The sequence below is a fragment of the Nuphar pumila genome, chromosome 8 (genome assembly GCF_984573655.1).
Source record: "Nuphar pumila chromosome 8, dmNupPumi1.hap1.1, whole genome shotgun sequence".
In the NCBI taxonomy this organism is placed as follows: Eukaryota; Viridiplantae; Streptophyta; class Magnoliopsida; order Nymphaeales; family Nymphaeaceae; genus Nuphar; species Nuphar pumila.
This window is the reverse complement of record NC_143256.1, coordinates 84487220-84506341: the sequence shown is the minus strand read 5'-3', so window position 1 is coordinate 84506341 and position 19122 is coordinate 84487220. Positions and strand designations below refer to the sequence as shown.

The window sequence follows — 19122 nt, the reverse complement described above, 5'->3', positions numbered from 1 at the left end:
GAAATGGGAGAACCGATTGCTCGATCACTGTTGTTGTGTGACAATCAAAGTGCCATCAACATGTCCTTCAATCCCATCCACCATAGTCGAGCAAAGCACATTGAAATAGATCAACATTTTATTAGAAAAAAGGTTGAAGACAAAGAGATTGAGCCCATATATGTGCCAACTGAAGAACAAGTTGCTGACATCCTCACTAAAGGGCTGACAAAGGATAGATTTTGGTTTCTGAAAAACAAGTTGTTCATGGTTCAGCACCATGCACAACTTGAGGGAGGGTGAAAAGAAGTCATCGTGTATATGGCTGACCCGATCCACTTACATAATGGATCGAGTCCAGATCCAATTAGTGTTTTTTTTTAATGTACATTAGCATGTTGTTAAGGGGTATTTTTGTACCCTAGTTATATTCACTTAAACTTTAAATACAAAGAAAGGTGCAGTCACGATTGACGCACGACCTTTCTCTGAAATCCCCCTTTTTCTCTCTCTCTCTCTCTCCTCTCTCTCTCTTTCGCTCGTTCACAGGAGAACGAGGGCTCCCCCCTTTTAACATCTATAGACATATTTATCAGTATTTCAATAAATAAATAATGGTTTGGTTTGGTATGGATGATAAGTGTAAGCTCTATTGTGGTGTGTGGTTATCCAGCTGTGAGTGGAACTGTAAAGGCCCCGGATCTCTGGGAATATTTTCATATCTCGTTTTAAAAAAAAAATCGCAATTTCAAGGGGCATGAGTTGGGGTCGTTACAGGTTTGGTATCAGAGCGACCACAAAATCTTACACTTTTGTTATCCTTTTTGCAATATGTTTTAAATTTTGGTAAGTGAGTCATGTCATGAAGTGTCAGCAAGTCGTGCCTCGTACTCCAGAGCAGTCGTCTTCACTGGTAAGGTTATTCAAATACTTTCATTTAAGCATTAACATTTAGTGTGCTTGATTATATGTATGAGTGAATTTCATGATAGAATATATTTAGAAATCGTTTGTGAGTGTAGAAGATGTACCGAACCCTAGAGAGAGAAAAGGAGAGAGAGAGAGAGAAAGAGAGACGGCTGGACAAGAAAACAGAAAACTCGATATTCTCATTAGGGCTTCTGTCTATATTAAATAGAGAGAGGCAAAAGGAAAATTACATCTAAGTCCTTATAAAAATAAAATTTCAGAAAAACTCTAATATAAGAGAACTTAACCTAAAAACCACCTATTCTCAACACTCCCCCTCAAGCTGGAGCATAGATATCAATCATGCTCAGCTTGTCACAACATTTGGAGAAATTTGGCTTAGCAAGAGGCTTTGTAAACATATCTGCAACTTGGTCTTCCGACTTTAGGTATTTTGTAGTGATATGACCAGCTTGAATCATATCTCTTACATAGTGACAATCAACCTCAATGTGCTTTGTTCTCTCATGAAAGACAGGATTGTTTGCTATATATGTTGCCGCTTTGTTATCGCACATCATGGTCATTGGAGAGGAAACCTTCACCTGGAGATCATGAAGAACAGTGCTAACCCATATCAATTCAGCAGCTGTTTGGGCCATAGCCCGATATTCTGATTTTGCACTTGACCTGAAAACCACATTTTGTTTCTTACTTCTCCATGAAATCAAGTTGTCTCCCAAAAACACACAGAATCATGTGGTAGACTTTCTATCTACTACAAATCCAGCATAGTCAGCATCAGAATAGGCTACTATCTCCAGAGTTCCACTTTTCCTAAACAATAACCCCTTTCCAGGAGAGGATTTTAGATATCTGAGAATCATTATGGCTGCATTCCAGTGTACCTCAGTTGGTTTGTCCATAAACTGGCTAACTTTGCTTACTGCTAAAGCAATATCCGGTCTGGTCACAGTTACATATAATAACTTCGATACTAGGGAGAGATAGCTTTTGCTATCAACTGGTTTTGACCCTTCTTCAAACAACTGAACTTTATGGTCCATGGGAATATTTGTTGGTTTAGCTCCCAACATGCCCGTTTCCTTTAATAAGTCAAGAACATACTTCCGTTGAGACAAAACCATCCCTTCACGGCCTCTAGCAACTTCTATACCCAGAAAATACCTGAGTGAACCAAGGTCTTTTGTAACAAAGTGTTTTTGAAGATGAGCCTTTGTGACTTCAATAGCTTTCACATCATCTCCTGTAAGAATGATGGCATACACATATACTACCATAGCAACTATGCCAGAGCTAGTTTTCTTTATAAAAAGCGTATGATCTGCTGCTGATCTATTAAAGCCAAAGCTTGACATCACTTCAAACAACTTTTGAAACCATGCACGAGGACTTTGTTTCAAGCCATAAATCGCCTTTCTCAATCTGCACGCCTTCTGACACTCCCCCTCAACCTCGAATCCTGAAGGTTGTTGCATGTAAACGGTCTCAGAGAGATCCCCATAAAGAAATGCATTTTTCACATCTAATTGACACAAGCTCCAGCTACTGAGAGAACAAGACGGATGGTACCCATCCGTGCAACAGGAGAAAAAGTTTCAAAGAAGTCAATTTCATATGTCTGAGTATACCCTTTCGCGACTAATCTGGCCTTGTACCTTTCAATAGAACCATCAGATTTGTACTTTATTGTTGGTGTAGATAGATCATGATCGATCACGCTCTCGAGATCTACTGCTTTGATACCATGTAAAAGTTCTGAAATCTACCACAGAAGCCGAGGCAGAGAGAGAGAGAGAGAGAGACGGCAGTGAAAATGAGAAAACGCGTTAATCTGATTAGGGATAATCTCTATGTTAAAAAGAGAGAGGCCAAAGTAAAAAATTACACACAAGTCCCTCATTAAACACTAAATATCAAATAACCTCTAGTTTAAGAAAACTTAAACTTAAAACCTCTTAATCTCAACAGTAGGGTTTCAGTGATGTGCATGCTGGAACAAAATTTTCAAATGCCTATGACTAAATAGGTCTGTATGATTAAATGTTCAATTGTAGTGTTGACTACGTGAATAAATTGGGAGCATGTTTGAACTCCAAAATCTGGGGATTTTAGGGCATATGTATAATTGTTGAATATCTATATGTTGATGGTGAATCCACACATTTGCTGAAATTATGCATTTACGTTAAGTCTGAATATTGAGTATGAGTATGAGTATGAATCAAAGGCGTATACTGAAGAGAAATCATTTCATTGAAAAGAAAATATCTCATTGACTGTTGAGTATTTACTTAATGTTTCTATGCATTGATATGAATTCCCATCTTCAAGAAAAGTATGCAAATGCTAAATGATTGAGGTTTCATTTACCATGGACATGCATAATAAACAACTTTGTTCATGTGCACACCCACCCACATGGAGTATGCCTTGACATGGATACGTGTGCATAGATGTAGGAAATACACATGACAAAAAAAATGCATGTGAGGTGGGAAATTGCATGCTTATGATTGACTTTGTTTTGTATGGGTGCATGTGCATTTGACACAATAGTTTGATGTTATATAACATATCACTTTGGTCTTATGGTGTGATGCATCGATGACCTAATGGATCATCACCGGCCCGGAGAGCCGTGGACTTGGTTGTTTTTCTTATATGTTTAATTGCATCATTTAAACCACACGAGTTGGTATGGCACACTACTACATTTTTTTCTGTTGTCCTCACGGGTTGGAGTCCCGTAAGGGTCCCCACAAGGGAGGATGCGGGTTTTCACTTTACTTTTGCATATAATGTTGCAAACTTAAAGAATTTACTTTAATAAACATATAAGAAATAAAAACAGTGTAAATTATGTTCTGGCATCTTCCGTCTGAAGAATGGAGATCCGGTCTTGGGAAGGCTGTGAGGATACAAAAACTTCGTGTGCTTAATTTTGGTCCCCTGAATCCGATATTGAGGTTCCTTCTCCTGGCCACGGTTTTAGAGAGAGTCTGCAACTTTAACTGAAGATGGTGTGTTTGTCACAGTTGTGATTGTTTATGGTACCAAGGAAGTGGCACTTGTGGGCGTGAGGTGTCCCTTGTGTCTCCGACATTAGATGTGGAGGTCTAATGTTCCGAAGGTGATTCGGTCGAGGGCTAAGTTGAAACTCAGTAATAAGATACAAATTGTGTGTTAAGCTACCCTAAGAACCTAACTTGACATCGGGGATCTTACCCGTTGGGTGTATTCGCGGGCGATGGTAATTAAAAAGAGAAACTTAAATTGTATACATTTAATATGGCATGCATATGAAAAAGTGAACTTAAATGAAAGACAATAAGGTGTTCATACATTACACATAAATCATGTGTAAACTTGCTATGCATTAGGACATGCATAATTTACTTTTCTCTTAAAAGTTATATGTTGTTGGATGGGTGATGGTTAATCTTTCAATGCATGTGGAATACCTTGCTTACTTAAATTGAAATATCGGTTGTTGATGATAGTTCTGGTATACTTAATAAATATTGCATGAATGCTTAAATTGGATTAGGTAATTGTCATAAGTGCATTCCTTTGAAAAATGACATAAAATTGTACTTGTGTTCTTTATCCTCACTTATTTTCATTAGATGGATCTGTACGCAGAATTCTTCGAATTTCTGACCCTCTTTTTTTATGGTTTTTCGCAGGAGCAGGAAATCAGTGAAGTCACGGGTGTCTGGGAAAGTCACAGGTGTCACGCACTTGCTAGATAGATCACAGATGGACATCATGACTCTACTTTTGTTTTCTTTTCGGTTCATTTAATTGATTTTCACGCTGAATAATTCATTTATGCAAGTGTCTCTAGACATATTTATCAGTATTTCAATAAATGAATAATGGTTTGGTTTGGTATGGATGATAAGTGTAAGCTCTATTGTGGTGTGTGGTTATCCAGCTGTGAGTGGAACTGTAAAGGCCCCGGATCTCTGGGAATATTTGCATATCTCGTTTTTAAAAAAAATCCGCAATTTCAAGGGGCATGAGTTGGGGTCGTTACAGCACCTATTATACAACATGTCACCACTTACTACATTCCCCACTTGCATAAGCACAGCACAGCCTCCCTTCACATCCTACTGCACTCTCCCCCACAGCCATCACCTATGCACATTACTTGATAACTTCACCTCACGTCTATCCCCTGTGCACAGTACATGCACAGCACCTATATCCTTGCACACTAGCACCATCATACCAGCACTTTTGTCCCCTGTGCACAGTACATATACAGCACCCATGCCTTGCACTCTTCCTTCACATTAATGCCCATGGCAACCCCCCTGCTGTAGCCTCTACACCTACTCACTATAGCTCATCCAGCACATTACTACTCCTGCACTAGCATCTTTCTTCACAGCACATCCCCACTGCCTTTGTAGCTTCTAGCTACAGCTACCCACCATCACCAGCAGCTACTTGCTGTGAGGCCACCTTCCACTCCTTTCACCAATAGCACCTTCACTGTTATATCCCTCACAAACCTCCACTACACTTTCATTTTCAGCATTTTTGCACTCACATCCTGTCACAACACCCACTTCATAGCACTTAGCTTCTACCTCATTACCTATCACCACTGCTGCACCCACTCATTATTGTTAGATTTATATCTGTATTGGATATGGATCCGATTTCAGGATCCATATCCGAACAGATCCAAACGAATGTGGCATACTTGTAATTTCTGTGTTGTTTTATTATAAATACATACAGCAAAGAGGGTATCGATATCACGTACCCTATTTTCCCATTCAGCATCCCTTTTCTTTCTCTCTCCCTCTTCTCTCTTCTCTTCTCCCTAATTTGTATTTTCAGGTTGAAGGCAGATCTCCAAGGCTTGAAGGTGCAGATTCTAACATGGTATCAGAGCATCCGTGATCGATCTTTTCCCTGTATTCACGCCTGTCACGATAGAGCAAGTCCTCTTCACGATCGAACGAGTATTCTGCAGGATCAAGCGAGCCTTCACGCCCGTCGCGATCGAGCAGCGAGTCTTCACGCCTGTTGCGATCGAGCGAGCATTCTTCAGCCTCTCAGCCACGATTGATCACGATTAAACCTCGCTCCACCGAGCCACGACTGATCACGATCAGATAGTCTTCACGCCTGTCAATCAGACCTCGCTGGTTCGCTGGTTTTTCTTCTTTGCAGCTGCCAATCAGATCTCATTTCACCGAGCAACATCACGATCAAACCTCGTTCCACCGAGCATCTGTGGACACGCAGTCAAGTATTTTTACCTGTCAATGACTGCTGAGCATTGATTATCTCACTCCAGTTGAGCATTAGCAGTCGAGCATCCTTGCCTGTCCACGTCTGCTGAGTATTGAACTTCTCATTTTTTTTTTGGCCGAGTATTATTTTTTTTTTAAGGGCAATATTATATCAGCATCATAATGTCTACCCTCTCTTCGAGTTTTCTTTCCCAACTCATTTCCCAAAAGTTAACCCATTCCAACTATTTGACGTGGAAACGTCAGATAGTCCCTTTCATTAAGAGCCATTGTCTGTATGGTCACATTGATGGCTCCACCCTAGTCCCGCCTGAATTCATCTTGGGTGAAACAAAGGAGGCTACCAGTTCAGGGACCGCTACAGATAATATCCCTAACCCAGCATATGCTGTATGGATGGCACATGACCAGGCTTTAGTGGCTTATATTACTTCTACTCTCTCTGAAGAAGTACTTGCAGGCATTGATGATGATATCTCGGCTTTACAACTATGGAATACACTTGCAAAGACATACTCTCAAGTTTCAGAAGCTAGATATCTTCAATTGAAGCGTCAATTTCAAAGTATCAATAGAGGCTCTAGATCTGTACTTGAGTATCTTTATGAAATTAAAAATGTAAGCGATCAACTTGCTGTTATAGGTCATCCTATTTCAGACAAGGATAAAGTCCAGCAGGCCCTTAGTGGTCTAGGGTCAGAGTTTGATATATTTTGCACTGCCCTAGAGGTTCTCCCTGTCTTACCCTCTTTTGAAGACTTAAAGGCAAAACTGATTCAGCATGAGGCTAGTAGAGTTCACAGGCATGATGCTTCTATTCCTACTTCGGCTAGTATTTTAGTCACCTCTACACATGGTACGTCAGGGCAGCGTGCACACATCTTGGGTCATACATCTGAACATGGAAAGGGTATTCTCCCTACTCCTCAGGGCAGCACTCATGTTAACTTGCCGAAGCGCATCCCTACATGTTTTTATTGCAACAAGAGAGGACATGTTAAATCTGAATGTTGGCACAATCCTCAGAACAAATCTAAGGGAGGTCGACGTGATCACAGGCCAAACCCCTCTGCCATTCCTAGATCGTCTTCCTCCTCCTTCACACCTGATGCTCAACAACTCCTAATGACGGCGATTTCTAATCTGAATCTCAAGCAAAACAATGATGGTGTCTGGTATGTGGACTCCGGTGCTGCCGCTCATGTGACTGATGATGCAGGTAAACTATCTAGTGTTTCTCCATACTTAGCAAGAGGTTCTGTAGTTACAGGTGACGGCACCCATCACAAAATCACTCACATTGGAAATGCACATGTGTCTTTGCCAAATACTTCTCTTCCTTTACAAAATGTTTTAGTTGTTCCTAATGTTAAGAAAAACATCATTTCAGTATCTAAACTCATTGATGACTCTTCCACATCAGTTGAATTCACTCCTTCCTCTGTTTTTGTCAAGGACCCTCTCACCAAGACGATATTCGCTGAAGGAATTCGTGAAGGCAACATGTACGTCCTCAAGGAAGCTCCTCCAGTGTCCAAGTCCAGTCCGCTTGTTTCTCCTTCAGTTGATCCGAATGAAGTCAATTTGACTCAAGTTGATATGCCGACCATTTGGCATAATCGATTAGGCCATTGTAGTCATTCTTTTATTGCCAGTCTTGTTAATAATGGATTGTTACACAAATCCAGTTTGAAATCTGTTAGTGAGTCAGGCATGTGCTCAAGTTGTCAACTCTGTAAGAGTCATGCTCTTCCTTTTAATTCCATAAATAAAAGAGCTTCTAAATTGTTTGAAACGATATACTCCGATGTTTGGGGACCAGCTCCTGTCTCATCTCCTTCTGGCAGTAGATACTATGTCATTTTCGTTGATTCCTTTTCTCGCTATACATGGATACATTTCATAAAACACAAATCTGAAGTGTTTCATCTATTTACCCAATTTCATGCCCTCATCCAAAATAAATTTTCATCCAACATAGTGCATTTTCAATGTGATGGTGGTGGTGAATATTTATCATCTGAATTTACCGAATACTTGCTGAATCATGGCATCACTAGACAGATATCCTGTCCACACACACCACAGCAAAATGGCATTGCAGAACGCAAGCACCGACACATTGTAGAGACTGCCTTAAGCATGCTTCATGACACTGATCTCTCTATGACTCTATGGACTGAGGCATTTCACACAGCTGCTTATGTTATAAATCGACTGCCTCTAGCTCTTCTCGCTGGGAAATCTCCTTTCTTTCTTTTGAATAATGAGCATCCTAAATATGATGAGCTTCGGGTTTTTGGATGCATTTGCTATGTTCATGTTGATTCCAGCATCCGGAACAAATTTCAGACACGAGCTATAATGTGTCAGTTTGTGGGTTATGCGGATCATTATCGAGGCTATAGATGCTATAATCCCCTTACAGGTCGTATACATGTTTCAAGACATGTCGTTTTTGATGAACTCAGATTGCAATTTCATACTTCATCCAAGGCCGTTCATGATTCAGCATCTAGACTATATGATCCATGGCTGTGTTCAAATATCTTAAGTGGTGGAATTCAACCGACTATTTTTCCAGTTTCTTCTGACAGTACTCACATTGAAGCAGATATGTCTGATGCCCAGATGGATAGTACTCATAATGAAGCAGACATGTCTGATGCTCAGATGGATGATCCTCCTTTAGACAGGTTCTCTGGCTTGGTTTATTCTCGTCGCACTCCTGCCCCTACCATTGACTCTGCCATTGTTCCTTCTCATTCACGAAGGTCCACTCGAGCAAGACATCCCGTGGATAGATGGATAAGCTATGACTCTTTCACTTTGGATTTTCAACTTTTTATGACCAGTTTGCATAAACAGACTGAACCAAAGTGTTATTCTCAGGCCTCTCACAATTCCCGTTGGATTGAAGCCATGAATGAAGAAATGGAAGCCTTGAATGAATGTCAAACATGGGAAGTCGTTCCTCGACCAAAGGATAAGAATATTGTTGGATCCAAATGGGTTTATAAAATCAAATATAAACCAGATGGAAGTATTGATAGGTATAAAGCTCGTCTTGTAGCCAGAGGTTTCACTCAACAACATGGGGAAGATTATGATGAGACTTTCAGCCCTGTTGTTAAGATGAGTACAATCCGGGTTATTCTCTCTCTTGCAGTTACTTTTGGATGGTCATTACATCAACTTGATGTCAAAAATGCTTTTCTTCATGGTTTTCTCAAAGAGGATGTTTACATGGAACAGCCACCAGGATATGCTACTAGTGATCCTAATTTATGGGTGTGCAAGTTGCACAAGTCATTATATGGGTTAAAACAGGCTTCTCGTTCATGGTTTGAAAGGTTCTCTCTTCACATTCAAGAAGCTGGTTTTCAGAAGAGCGCCCTTGACCATTCTCTTTTTATCTATCACAAAGGAGGGATCACTACTTGGTTATTGATATATGTGGACGACATTATTCTCACGGGTAATACTTCTTCTCATATTGTCCAGATCAAAGAAGTGTTAGAACAACATTTCAAAATGAAAGACCTTGGGGACCTCAGATACTTTTTGGGGGTTGAATTAGACAGGACTAAGGATTCCCTTACCCTCTCTCAGCACAAATATGCCCTTGATATTCTTACATCCTCTGGTATGACTGATTGTAAGCCCACTAACACACCCAGTGTTTTGCATACAAAGTTGAACGTTTCAGATGGCAGTCCTCCATATCCTGTTCCTACTTTTTATCGCAGTATTGTTGGGAAACTTCAATATTTAACATTCACTCGTCCCGACATTGTATATGCCGTCAATCAGGTTTCCCAGTTTATGAATGCTCCCACAGATGCTCATATGGAAGCTGTCAAGCGTATCTTACGTTACCTAAAGGGGACCATTGGCGATGGACTTACTTATAAACGCGTCTCTCCTACTGTGGATGGCCATATTATCTCTACATACACTGATGCTGATTGGGGAAGCGATCTTGATGAACGCCGCTCTGTTTCTGGCTATTGTGTCTTTCTTAATTCTAATCTTGTGTGTTGGAGTAGTCGCAGACAACGCGCCATTGCCAAATCCAGCACAGAAGCTGAATATAGGGCCATGGCTGCTGGCACAGCCGATGCTACTTGGCTTCGTCATCTTCTTGGGGAATTGTCTCTTCCTATTGCTCAGTCTAACATGCTTGTTGACAACCAAAGTGCCATCAAAATCTCATTCAATCCCATCCTTCACAGTCGTACCAAACACATTGAGATTGATCAACATTTCATCCGTCAGAAAATAGAAGATGAGGAAATCTCCCCTGCGTATATACATACTTCTGAACAAGTTGCTGATCTTTTCACCAAAGGACTTACTGGATCACAGTTTTGGTATTTGAAGAACAAGTTGGGCATGATGAAATATCATGCACAACTTGAGGGGGGATGTTAGATTTATATCTGTATTGGATATGGATCCGATTTCAGGATCCATATCCGAACAGATCCAAACGAATGTGGCATACTTGTAATTTCTGTGTTGTTTTATTATAAATACATACAGCAAAGAGGGTATCGATATCACGTACCCTATTTTCCCATTCAGCATCCCTTTTCTTTCTCTCTCCCTCTTCTCTCTTCTCTTCTCCCTAATTTGTATTTTCAGGTTGAAGGCAGATCTCCAAGGCTTGAAGGTGCAGATTCTAACAATTATCTCCACCTTCACCTCACTCTACATCTGCACTACCTAACCCATTGGCACCTTCATTACATTGTTGCCCTGCTGCAATTCAATACAACATCCCAGCACCCTTGCTGTAAACACACACATATAGTTTCATGCACTTTCCCCTGCATCTATTCTAGTTGCACAACACATTGTTATACCTATATTTTAACATTACACGTTTTCATCAATATTAACCTTGCCTATACACGTTCATGTGCATGTTACCATTGACCATATGCATTTTAAATCCATTTCATCATTTGCCTTCTTGATCCCATGTGATATTGTCATCTCTCTTTGTATTTGAATCAACTCACTTTTGCAGGAAATACATGGAAAATGCAACTTTTTAAATTAGGGACTTTTGTAATTTGAATTTCAATTTAAAGGTTGTAATAGCTAGATATTAATGAGAATCTTTACTTTTTAGCTTAGAATAGAATGTATAAGCACGTAGATATCACAAATTACATGTTTCATATTATTTTTTTATTTTAAAAAATTCACAATGGTGAAACACGAATGGCACGTGCACCTTTCTAATAAGAGGTAATTAATTCTAAGTAAATGATTCACATTTATGGTCATAGTCAAAATGTGAACAATACTTAAGATTTTTATCTTTTATGAAATAACATTTGACCTTCACTTAGGTCTTTTTGAAAATCATCATATTTTTCTAGAATTTTCTTCCTTTATCAGAATTTGACATATAAATTAACTTAAAATATATTCATGGTCATAATGAGGATATATTAAGGGTTAATTTCATTTCAAATTCTATAAAGGCACCAAAAATTTATTTTATTCTTTATCAGAATTAAGATATAAATTATGTTATAATACATTTGTGACCATGGTCATAAATGTATTATAATTTCAATCTTGTTTCAATTCTCTTAAAGAATAAAATATACTTTTCAATTCCAATTTTCAAATTCTTTCAAATCATTCATCATTTAGGATAGAATTGCATTTCTTTTCAAATCATTTTTCAAATTATTTTTCCAAATTCCAAGTGATTTCTGAGATAAAATTTCAAATATATTTCTCACTTCTAAAATCATTTTCAACTTTTATTTACCAATTCAAATTCATCTTTTATTCTCAATTCTATCTTATTTTAAAATTCAAACTTCAATTTCCAATTTCATTTTCAAGTTCAAAATTCAAAATCAAAATCAATTCAATGTTCCAATTTCAAAGTTCAATTCAACTTTGAAATTCCCTTCTGATTTCAAATTTCAAGTTTGAATTCAAGTTTTATTCTTCATTTTCATTTCAAACTCCAAAACCTCCAAGTCATATCTAAATTCTGAGTTTGATTCTCAAATTCAATTCACTTTGAAATTCAAAATCAAGTTTTGAAATTGACTCTAAGTCTCAAAATCGATTTTCTCTAATTCAGTCCTAATTTCAAAACTTATTTCAAAATCACTTGGAAAAATCCCAAAATTTCTGAAATACTTCCTCAAAAACATACATCTTTGCATTTTCATTGCACAAGCATGATTCAATGTGCATTTTTAGGATTTCAGAATAATTACTTAGACAAAATTTAGGCAAAGCAAAAGGCATGAATTCGATCCTTGGTTCAATTACCCCTGGTAAAGGCGCCAGGAACGGTTGAACCTCGTACCAACGAGCGAATCCCATCTCTCCATTTTTCCCACAAATTTTCAAAACGGAGGCGAGTAATTTCAAAATATTTTCAAATAAAGGTCAAATGAGACCTTGCAAAAGAGCCCCTCTCTTCTTTCTTTCTTTTCTCTTATCTCTTCTTTTCTATCTTTTATTTCCCCTTCAAAAAGAGAAAAGAGGCTAGAAAGGAAAGAGAAAGGTAAGAAAAAGAAAAAAGAGAAAAAAATTTGCAATGATCACAGAGCCGCGAGAGGCTTAGTGAAGAAGTCTGCTAATTGGTATTCTGACGTCACATATGGCAGATCAATGGTTTCATGCAAGTACTCCTCTCTGACATATTGACAATCCATCTCAATATGTTTGGTGCACTCATGGAAAGTCTGGTTGCTTGCGATGTAGATTGCACTCTTGTTGTCACAACACATTCGTGAGGCCTGTGTTGCTTCAGCTCCCATATCAGCGAGCAGTCGCCTGAGCCAAACAACTTCCATTGTGGTGGTTGTCATGGCTCTATATTCAGCTTTAGTGGAGGAAAGAAAAACCTTTTGTTGCTTCTTGCACCTCCATGATATTAGAGATTCACCTAAAAATACACAAAACCAGTGGTTAAGTGCCTATTATTAGGATCACCTCCCCAGTCAGCATCACTATAAGCAATTAAATCTAATGATGACGATGCAGACAAGAAAAGTCCTTGTGTGTACGTAAAACTGCTCACATGTGAACAGAAGTGAGAGCATGTTGAAACTGGCTAGCTATGTGTACAGCATGTGTTATGTCTGGCAGAGTGATGGAGAAATAGAAAAGTGCTCTAACAAGTTGTCTGAATAGAGTGGGATCATCAAGACGCTCTCCATCATCAATTTTCATTTTAGCATTGACCACTTCTGGAGTGTACACCTTCTTATCATCTATAATGCCAAACCTGGAAACAATATCAAAAGTAAATTTAGATTGAGATATCAAATACCCACGAGAGGAATAAGTAACTTCTATTCCTAAAAAGTATCTCAATAATCCTAAATCAGACATTTCAAAATTAGTTTTAAGAAGAGTTTTGATATTGGTAACTCCCTGTTTGTCGTCTCCAGTGATGATCATATCATCCACATAAAGAAGAAAGGATGATGATACCTACATCAGATTGCTTAATAAACAAGGCAGTGTTAGTCAAACAACAATGAAATCCAATATCAGTCATAACATGACTAAATCTGCCATACCAGGCTTTTGGTGCTTGTTTAAGGCCATAAAGAGCCTTCTCAAGACGAAGTGTTTTACTCTTAGGAATACTAATACCAGGCGGAGCTTCCATGTAGACTTTTTCAACAAAACTCCCATTTAAGAAAGCATTTTTGACATCCATTTGAAATATATATCATTTTTTGATGAAAGCCAAAGCAATTAAAGTTCTAACAGTGGTCATACGGGACACAGGGGCAAAGGTTTCTTCGTAGTCAATGTCATACTCTTGAGCATAACCTTTGGCTACGAGTCGTGCCTTATATCTTTCTAGAGTCCCATCACTTTTGGTTTTGACTTTATAAACCCATCTACAACCTATAAGTTTCTTTCCGAGAGGAAGGTCTTGAATGGACCAAGTGTTGGCCTTCTCTAATGCATCCAATTCTATTTTCATAGCTTCAACCCATTCTTCATGGTTTTTGGCTTCAGAATAGGAGGAAGGTTCAACATAGGATTGGATTAATGCAAGGGCTGCCCTATACGAGGGTGAAAAAGATTCGTAAGAAACAAATTTTTCGAGAGGTCGAGAAATTCTAGAAGTCCGACGAGGGAGAACTTCAGAAAACCTTTCTAATGCACATGGTGGGCGTTGTTGCTCTCCAACTCTTCGTCTTGAATATTGCAGACCAACATCCCTACTGGTTTAGGCTTCACTATCATTTTAAAAAATAACAACACTTTGATCATTGTCAAAGTTATATTCAAAATCCTCTTCATTGAATTTTGAAGTTAAATCGATTAAAAAGGAATATTCACTAATATCTTTGGATTTTTCACTTTCAAAAAAACTTTCTTTTTCTAGAAAATACACATTTCTTGATACATATAATTTGTCATTTTGAAGATCATAGCACCTGTAGCCTTTTTATTTTCAGCATATCCTAAAAAGGCACATGGGATTGCATGAGGGAAGAATTTATCATTTTTGTTTGTAAATACAAAACATTTGCAACCAAAAACTCTTAATCTAGAATAGTCTGGAGCTAAATCATAAAGTTTTTCAATTGGAGATATATTTTTTAATGAAGAAGATGGCATTCTATTGATGAGATAGGTGGCAGTTAGAGCGGCTTCAGCCCAAAAACCTTTTGGAACTTGACTTGCAATTAGCAAAGTCCGAGTGATTTCCATAATGTGGTGATGCTTGCGTTCCGCAAGACCATTTTGTTAAGGGGTGTGTGGGGCATGATCGTTGATGAGTAATGCCATATAGATTAAGATAGTTTTTAAATTCTCCAGACATAAATTCCCCCCCTAAATTGGTGCGAAAAATGAAAATATTACTTTGAAATTTGTTTGTAACCATTTTATGAAATATTTGAAAGTGAGCAAAAACTTCGGATTTATTTTTAAGAAAATAAATCCAAGTGTGTCTAGAAAAGTCATCAACAAAGATGACATAATACGCATAACCACCTTTAGAGATAACTGGTGTGGGTCCCCAAACGTCCAAATGTATTAACTCAAGAGGTTTTGTAGAGACAAAGGTTCTACTAGGAAAAGGTAATATTTTCATTTTACCAAGAATGCAGTCCTTACAAGCAAAATTTTCAGATTTACAAAATTTTTCCAAACTTGGAAAGTATTGGATTTTTGACATATGAGGATGGCCAAGTCTTTTGTGCCATAATTCTGTTTCTAATTTCTGAACATTTAAATAAAATACATTCTTTGGTAGTTCCAAAAAGTCCATGTAATATAGTCCTCCTTCTCTATAGTCTTCCTCAATCAGCTTCCCTTACTGGCGATCATGTATCCAGCAACCATCAGAAGAGAAGGATATATTACATCCATAATCAGAAATTTGTGAAACAGATAAAAGGTTCAAATTTAATTTTGCGATATATCTAACTTCTGGATTACAAAAAGTTTTGGATTTTTGAAAACTTTCAAAACATCTTATTCATTTTATTTCAAAAGATGTTCCATCTGCTGTAAAGACTTTTGATATACTTGAGTTATTTTTAAGACATTCAGATAAATATTTAGCATTTGGGGTCATATGAAATGAAGCACCAGAATCTAAGAGCCAAGGAAAGTTACCTGGACCGGATACAGATGCAATTGTCGCTCCAGTTGAGGCTTCAGTCGAAGAGAATACCCCTTTGAAAAGAGGTTGAAGAATCTCCATCAGTTGAGTCATGGAAATAGGTGCATCTTGATATTTTGGATCGGTTTCAACAGATGCTACCCTCTTTTCGTCTCTCCTTTTTAGCTTCGGACATTAAGGCCTATAGTGCCCTGATTCATGACAGTGGTGACAAATAACTTTTCTTTTGTTAAACTCACCACTCTGTCTCCCAAAATGAGGCGGTCTATAAGTTCGAGTATGATTCCTTGGTCTAGATACAACTAGAACTGAATCATCATCAACTTTTGGAGTACTCTTTCTAAGACAATTTTCCTCCATAGTTAGTTCTTCAATAGTATCCACAATAGTAGGGATTTTACCACGATGAAGTAGAGCCGATTTGGTGGATTCAAATTTCGGCCTTAATCCATTCACAAATTGGTAAAAGTGTTTCATATCGAGTTGTTTTTGACGAAGCTCGATATCTTCAGCGTAATGCCATTTTGGCTCTAAAATAGCCAACTCTTCCCAAAGTTCGGACAACTCTTTATAATATTCACGAATAGTTTTGGCATTTTGGGTTAATGTCCGAACTTTTTCTTGAAGATTGCACACATGGGCAATATCTTTAAGGGAATACATATTTTTGAGGTATTCTCATGCCTTATCGACATGTTCAAATTTAGCGAGGCTAGAACATTTTTTAATGTCTATGCTATTAATAAGCCATGACATTATATTTGCATGCCCCATCCTCCATTCTTTCCATTTCTTTTCATAAGAGGCCAGAGCCTTAGTCTTCTCCTCTTCCGTTAGAGGGACTTCCTTATCACCCTCTTTTTTGGTGAGAGATAGTTTAGGTTCTGAATCAGAAACATCCACTATTCCCCATAAGCCTTTTCCCCATATGTGGTGCTTCATAATTGAAGCCCACATCACATAATTAGTATCATTCAACTTCATGGGTATGATGGTGACCTTATCATGGTCATCCATCATTTACAAGGGTGTGAAGAAGATAGTAAGGAGAAGAAGAAAAAAAAGGAAAATAGAGAAAAAGGAAGAAAGGGATACAATACAATGTTGTTGCTCAAGTCCTTTTCTCCAAATGGATCCTCTTGTAGTCAATAGAAGAGTGATAAAACACTCTTTTGGCAAGTGATGAAACACTCCTTTGCAAGTAACGAAATATTTTTTGTAAGAACAAGGTAATAACACACCTTTACACAAGGGGCACGGAAATCGAGGCAGAAGTTTTTCAAGATCTGAGTTTCGTAGCTCTGATACCATGTAATGAAATGGTAGGCTGCACGAATGCACTTGAATCTACTCAAAAGGAAGTATCTAAAAGATACTTTAGACAAGACCCATAAAAGGGTATAAATGGAAAAACATAAAAATAAATAACACTTTATTTATGAGAGTAAAATGCTTAAAAAGCATTTAGAGGAATGATTTACACAAGGGGATGCACCCCTATTTATACAAGAGTATTAAGGAGAGCGCATAAGGATCTCTCCCTTTCTAGCTGTTGGAACTTCCAACAGCTAGAATTCTAGCCGTTGGACTAGTTCCAACAGCTAGAAAGTTGGTCAAGTTCCAACTGGAACTTGACCAAACTAGATGTATCTAGTTCTAATAGAACTAGATACCAAAAACAAAAAGAAAAATTACAAAAGAAATAAAAGTTTAAATACAAAAATATATAATAATAATATTATTATATATGTGTTGTTTACATTTTAACAGATTCATCATGTTCAACATAGTAGGGATTGGCCTTCGAATAGTGTTTTCTCAATGAAAAAACATGATTTTATGACCCAGGAAAGTATCACATATTGTAGGCCATCTATTTTTGAAGCCCTATAAAAACCTGCCTGTGTGTTGTAATCAAACGAACTAAAAGCCGATTCCCACTAAGAACATGTAGATCCCATCTGTAAGGCTAGTTTCATGAAAAATGATCAAAAATGAAAAAGATTAAAAAAAAAACATTTGTACCTATAAATGACTGTAGCAAATATTATTCCATATTAAAATGCCAACTTTGCAAGTATCTTTTACTCAAATAACTGAGAAGAGTATGTGCAATAATCTTTTAAAGAGTATAAAGTTAAAACTGATCAAAACTTATGCTAGAATATATTATTATGAATATATCAAGGAATGGTGATTGACAGTTTTCCTAAATATTCCCAAACACTAGCATATATTAAAAAGCTGATTGAACAAAAAAAGTATTTACCTCTGCATTATGGATCTTGTACTCATGAAGAATTTGGTAACAGAGTTTCTCATCAATATGCGTTAAAGCCACAGTGCTGTTAAAAGAAATTCCACCAGTCTTTTTCTTTTTGAAATATATCTGAAAAAGCCAAGAGAAAATTGCAGTTGAAGATGAAAGGCTTACAAGAAAAAGTAAACAGTCACACATGCATCTCTTTTTCCTTGAGTCAATGAACAACTTTCTTAGTTTGCGGAGGATAGTATTGGCTGGATTTAAGACATTAGGGCAGCTAGAACTGAGGAATATTGTATTTTACATATTTATCACTGGCTTCCTAGATGTCAGACACAATGGAGATCTGAGCTAATATTCACATTTTATTCATACAAACAGTAACTAACAACAAAGAAAATCAAGTATTCATACACAATGCATGTGTGCACATGATCGTGCATGTTTGTGTGGATAGAGGATCTGGGGGAGGAGAGGGCTGGGCGTGCATGTGCGGACTTGTGCCCAAAAACAATATTCCATAAATAAGTCATGTTTATAGATATAAAATAACCACTGGTCCTCTCCCAAGGAGGCCAATAAATTGTTCCAAGACATCATGTTTCTAATCTGAGCAATGTAATTCTTAGAGGTCTAAATCTGTGAAAGAAAATGAACTAACTTTCTCACAAGCAAAATCCACCCACACAGAAATTCAGTGAAGAATGTGACAGGGTTGAGGAGAAAAAGTAGTGAATAAGTTAACCATGTAACCCAGAGAATAATGGTATAACCAGAGTTTAAGTCCCTAGCTCACAACTTGTTCTGTCAAACAAAACCAATGGTAATTAAATAGCATTTGAAGTCAGGTCAAAATTACCTATATTGACAGTTTCATATCAGGAGACGAACAGCTAAAAGATCAGAATGTCGCTTTTCCAGTTAGTGTACCTCATGCTAAATAAATTAAACCCCTAAAAGCATTTCATATTGCCAATAATACACCGCAAACATAAGCTATATGAGGAAAATAATATGAATACAGA

At 37.7% G+C, this 19122-nt stretch overlaps 1 protein-coding gene across 2 annotated transcripts in view; it reads right to left on the bottom strand.

The window, feature by feature from the left end:
* The window catches only part of LOC149830003 (developmentally-regulated G protein 2), a 170710-nt gene that overhangs the window by 25862 nt on the left and 125726 nt on the right, over positions 1-19122 (bottom strand). For both annotated transcript variants that reach the window (XM_090015672.1, XM_090015673.1), the window contains one exon: positions 18104-18223. In XM_090015672.1, coding sequence (XP_089871798.1) covers positions 18104-18223 — 120 coding nt within the window. The remainder of the gene's footprint in view (positions 1-18103; positions 18224-19122) is intronic.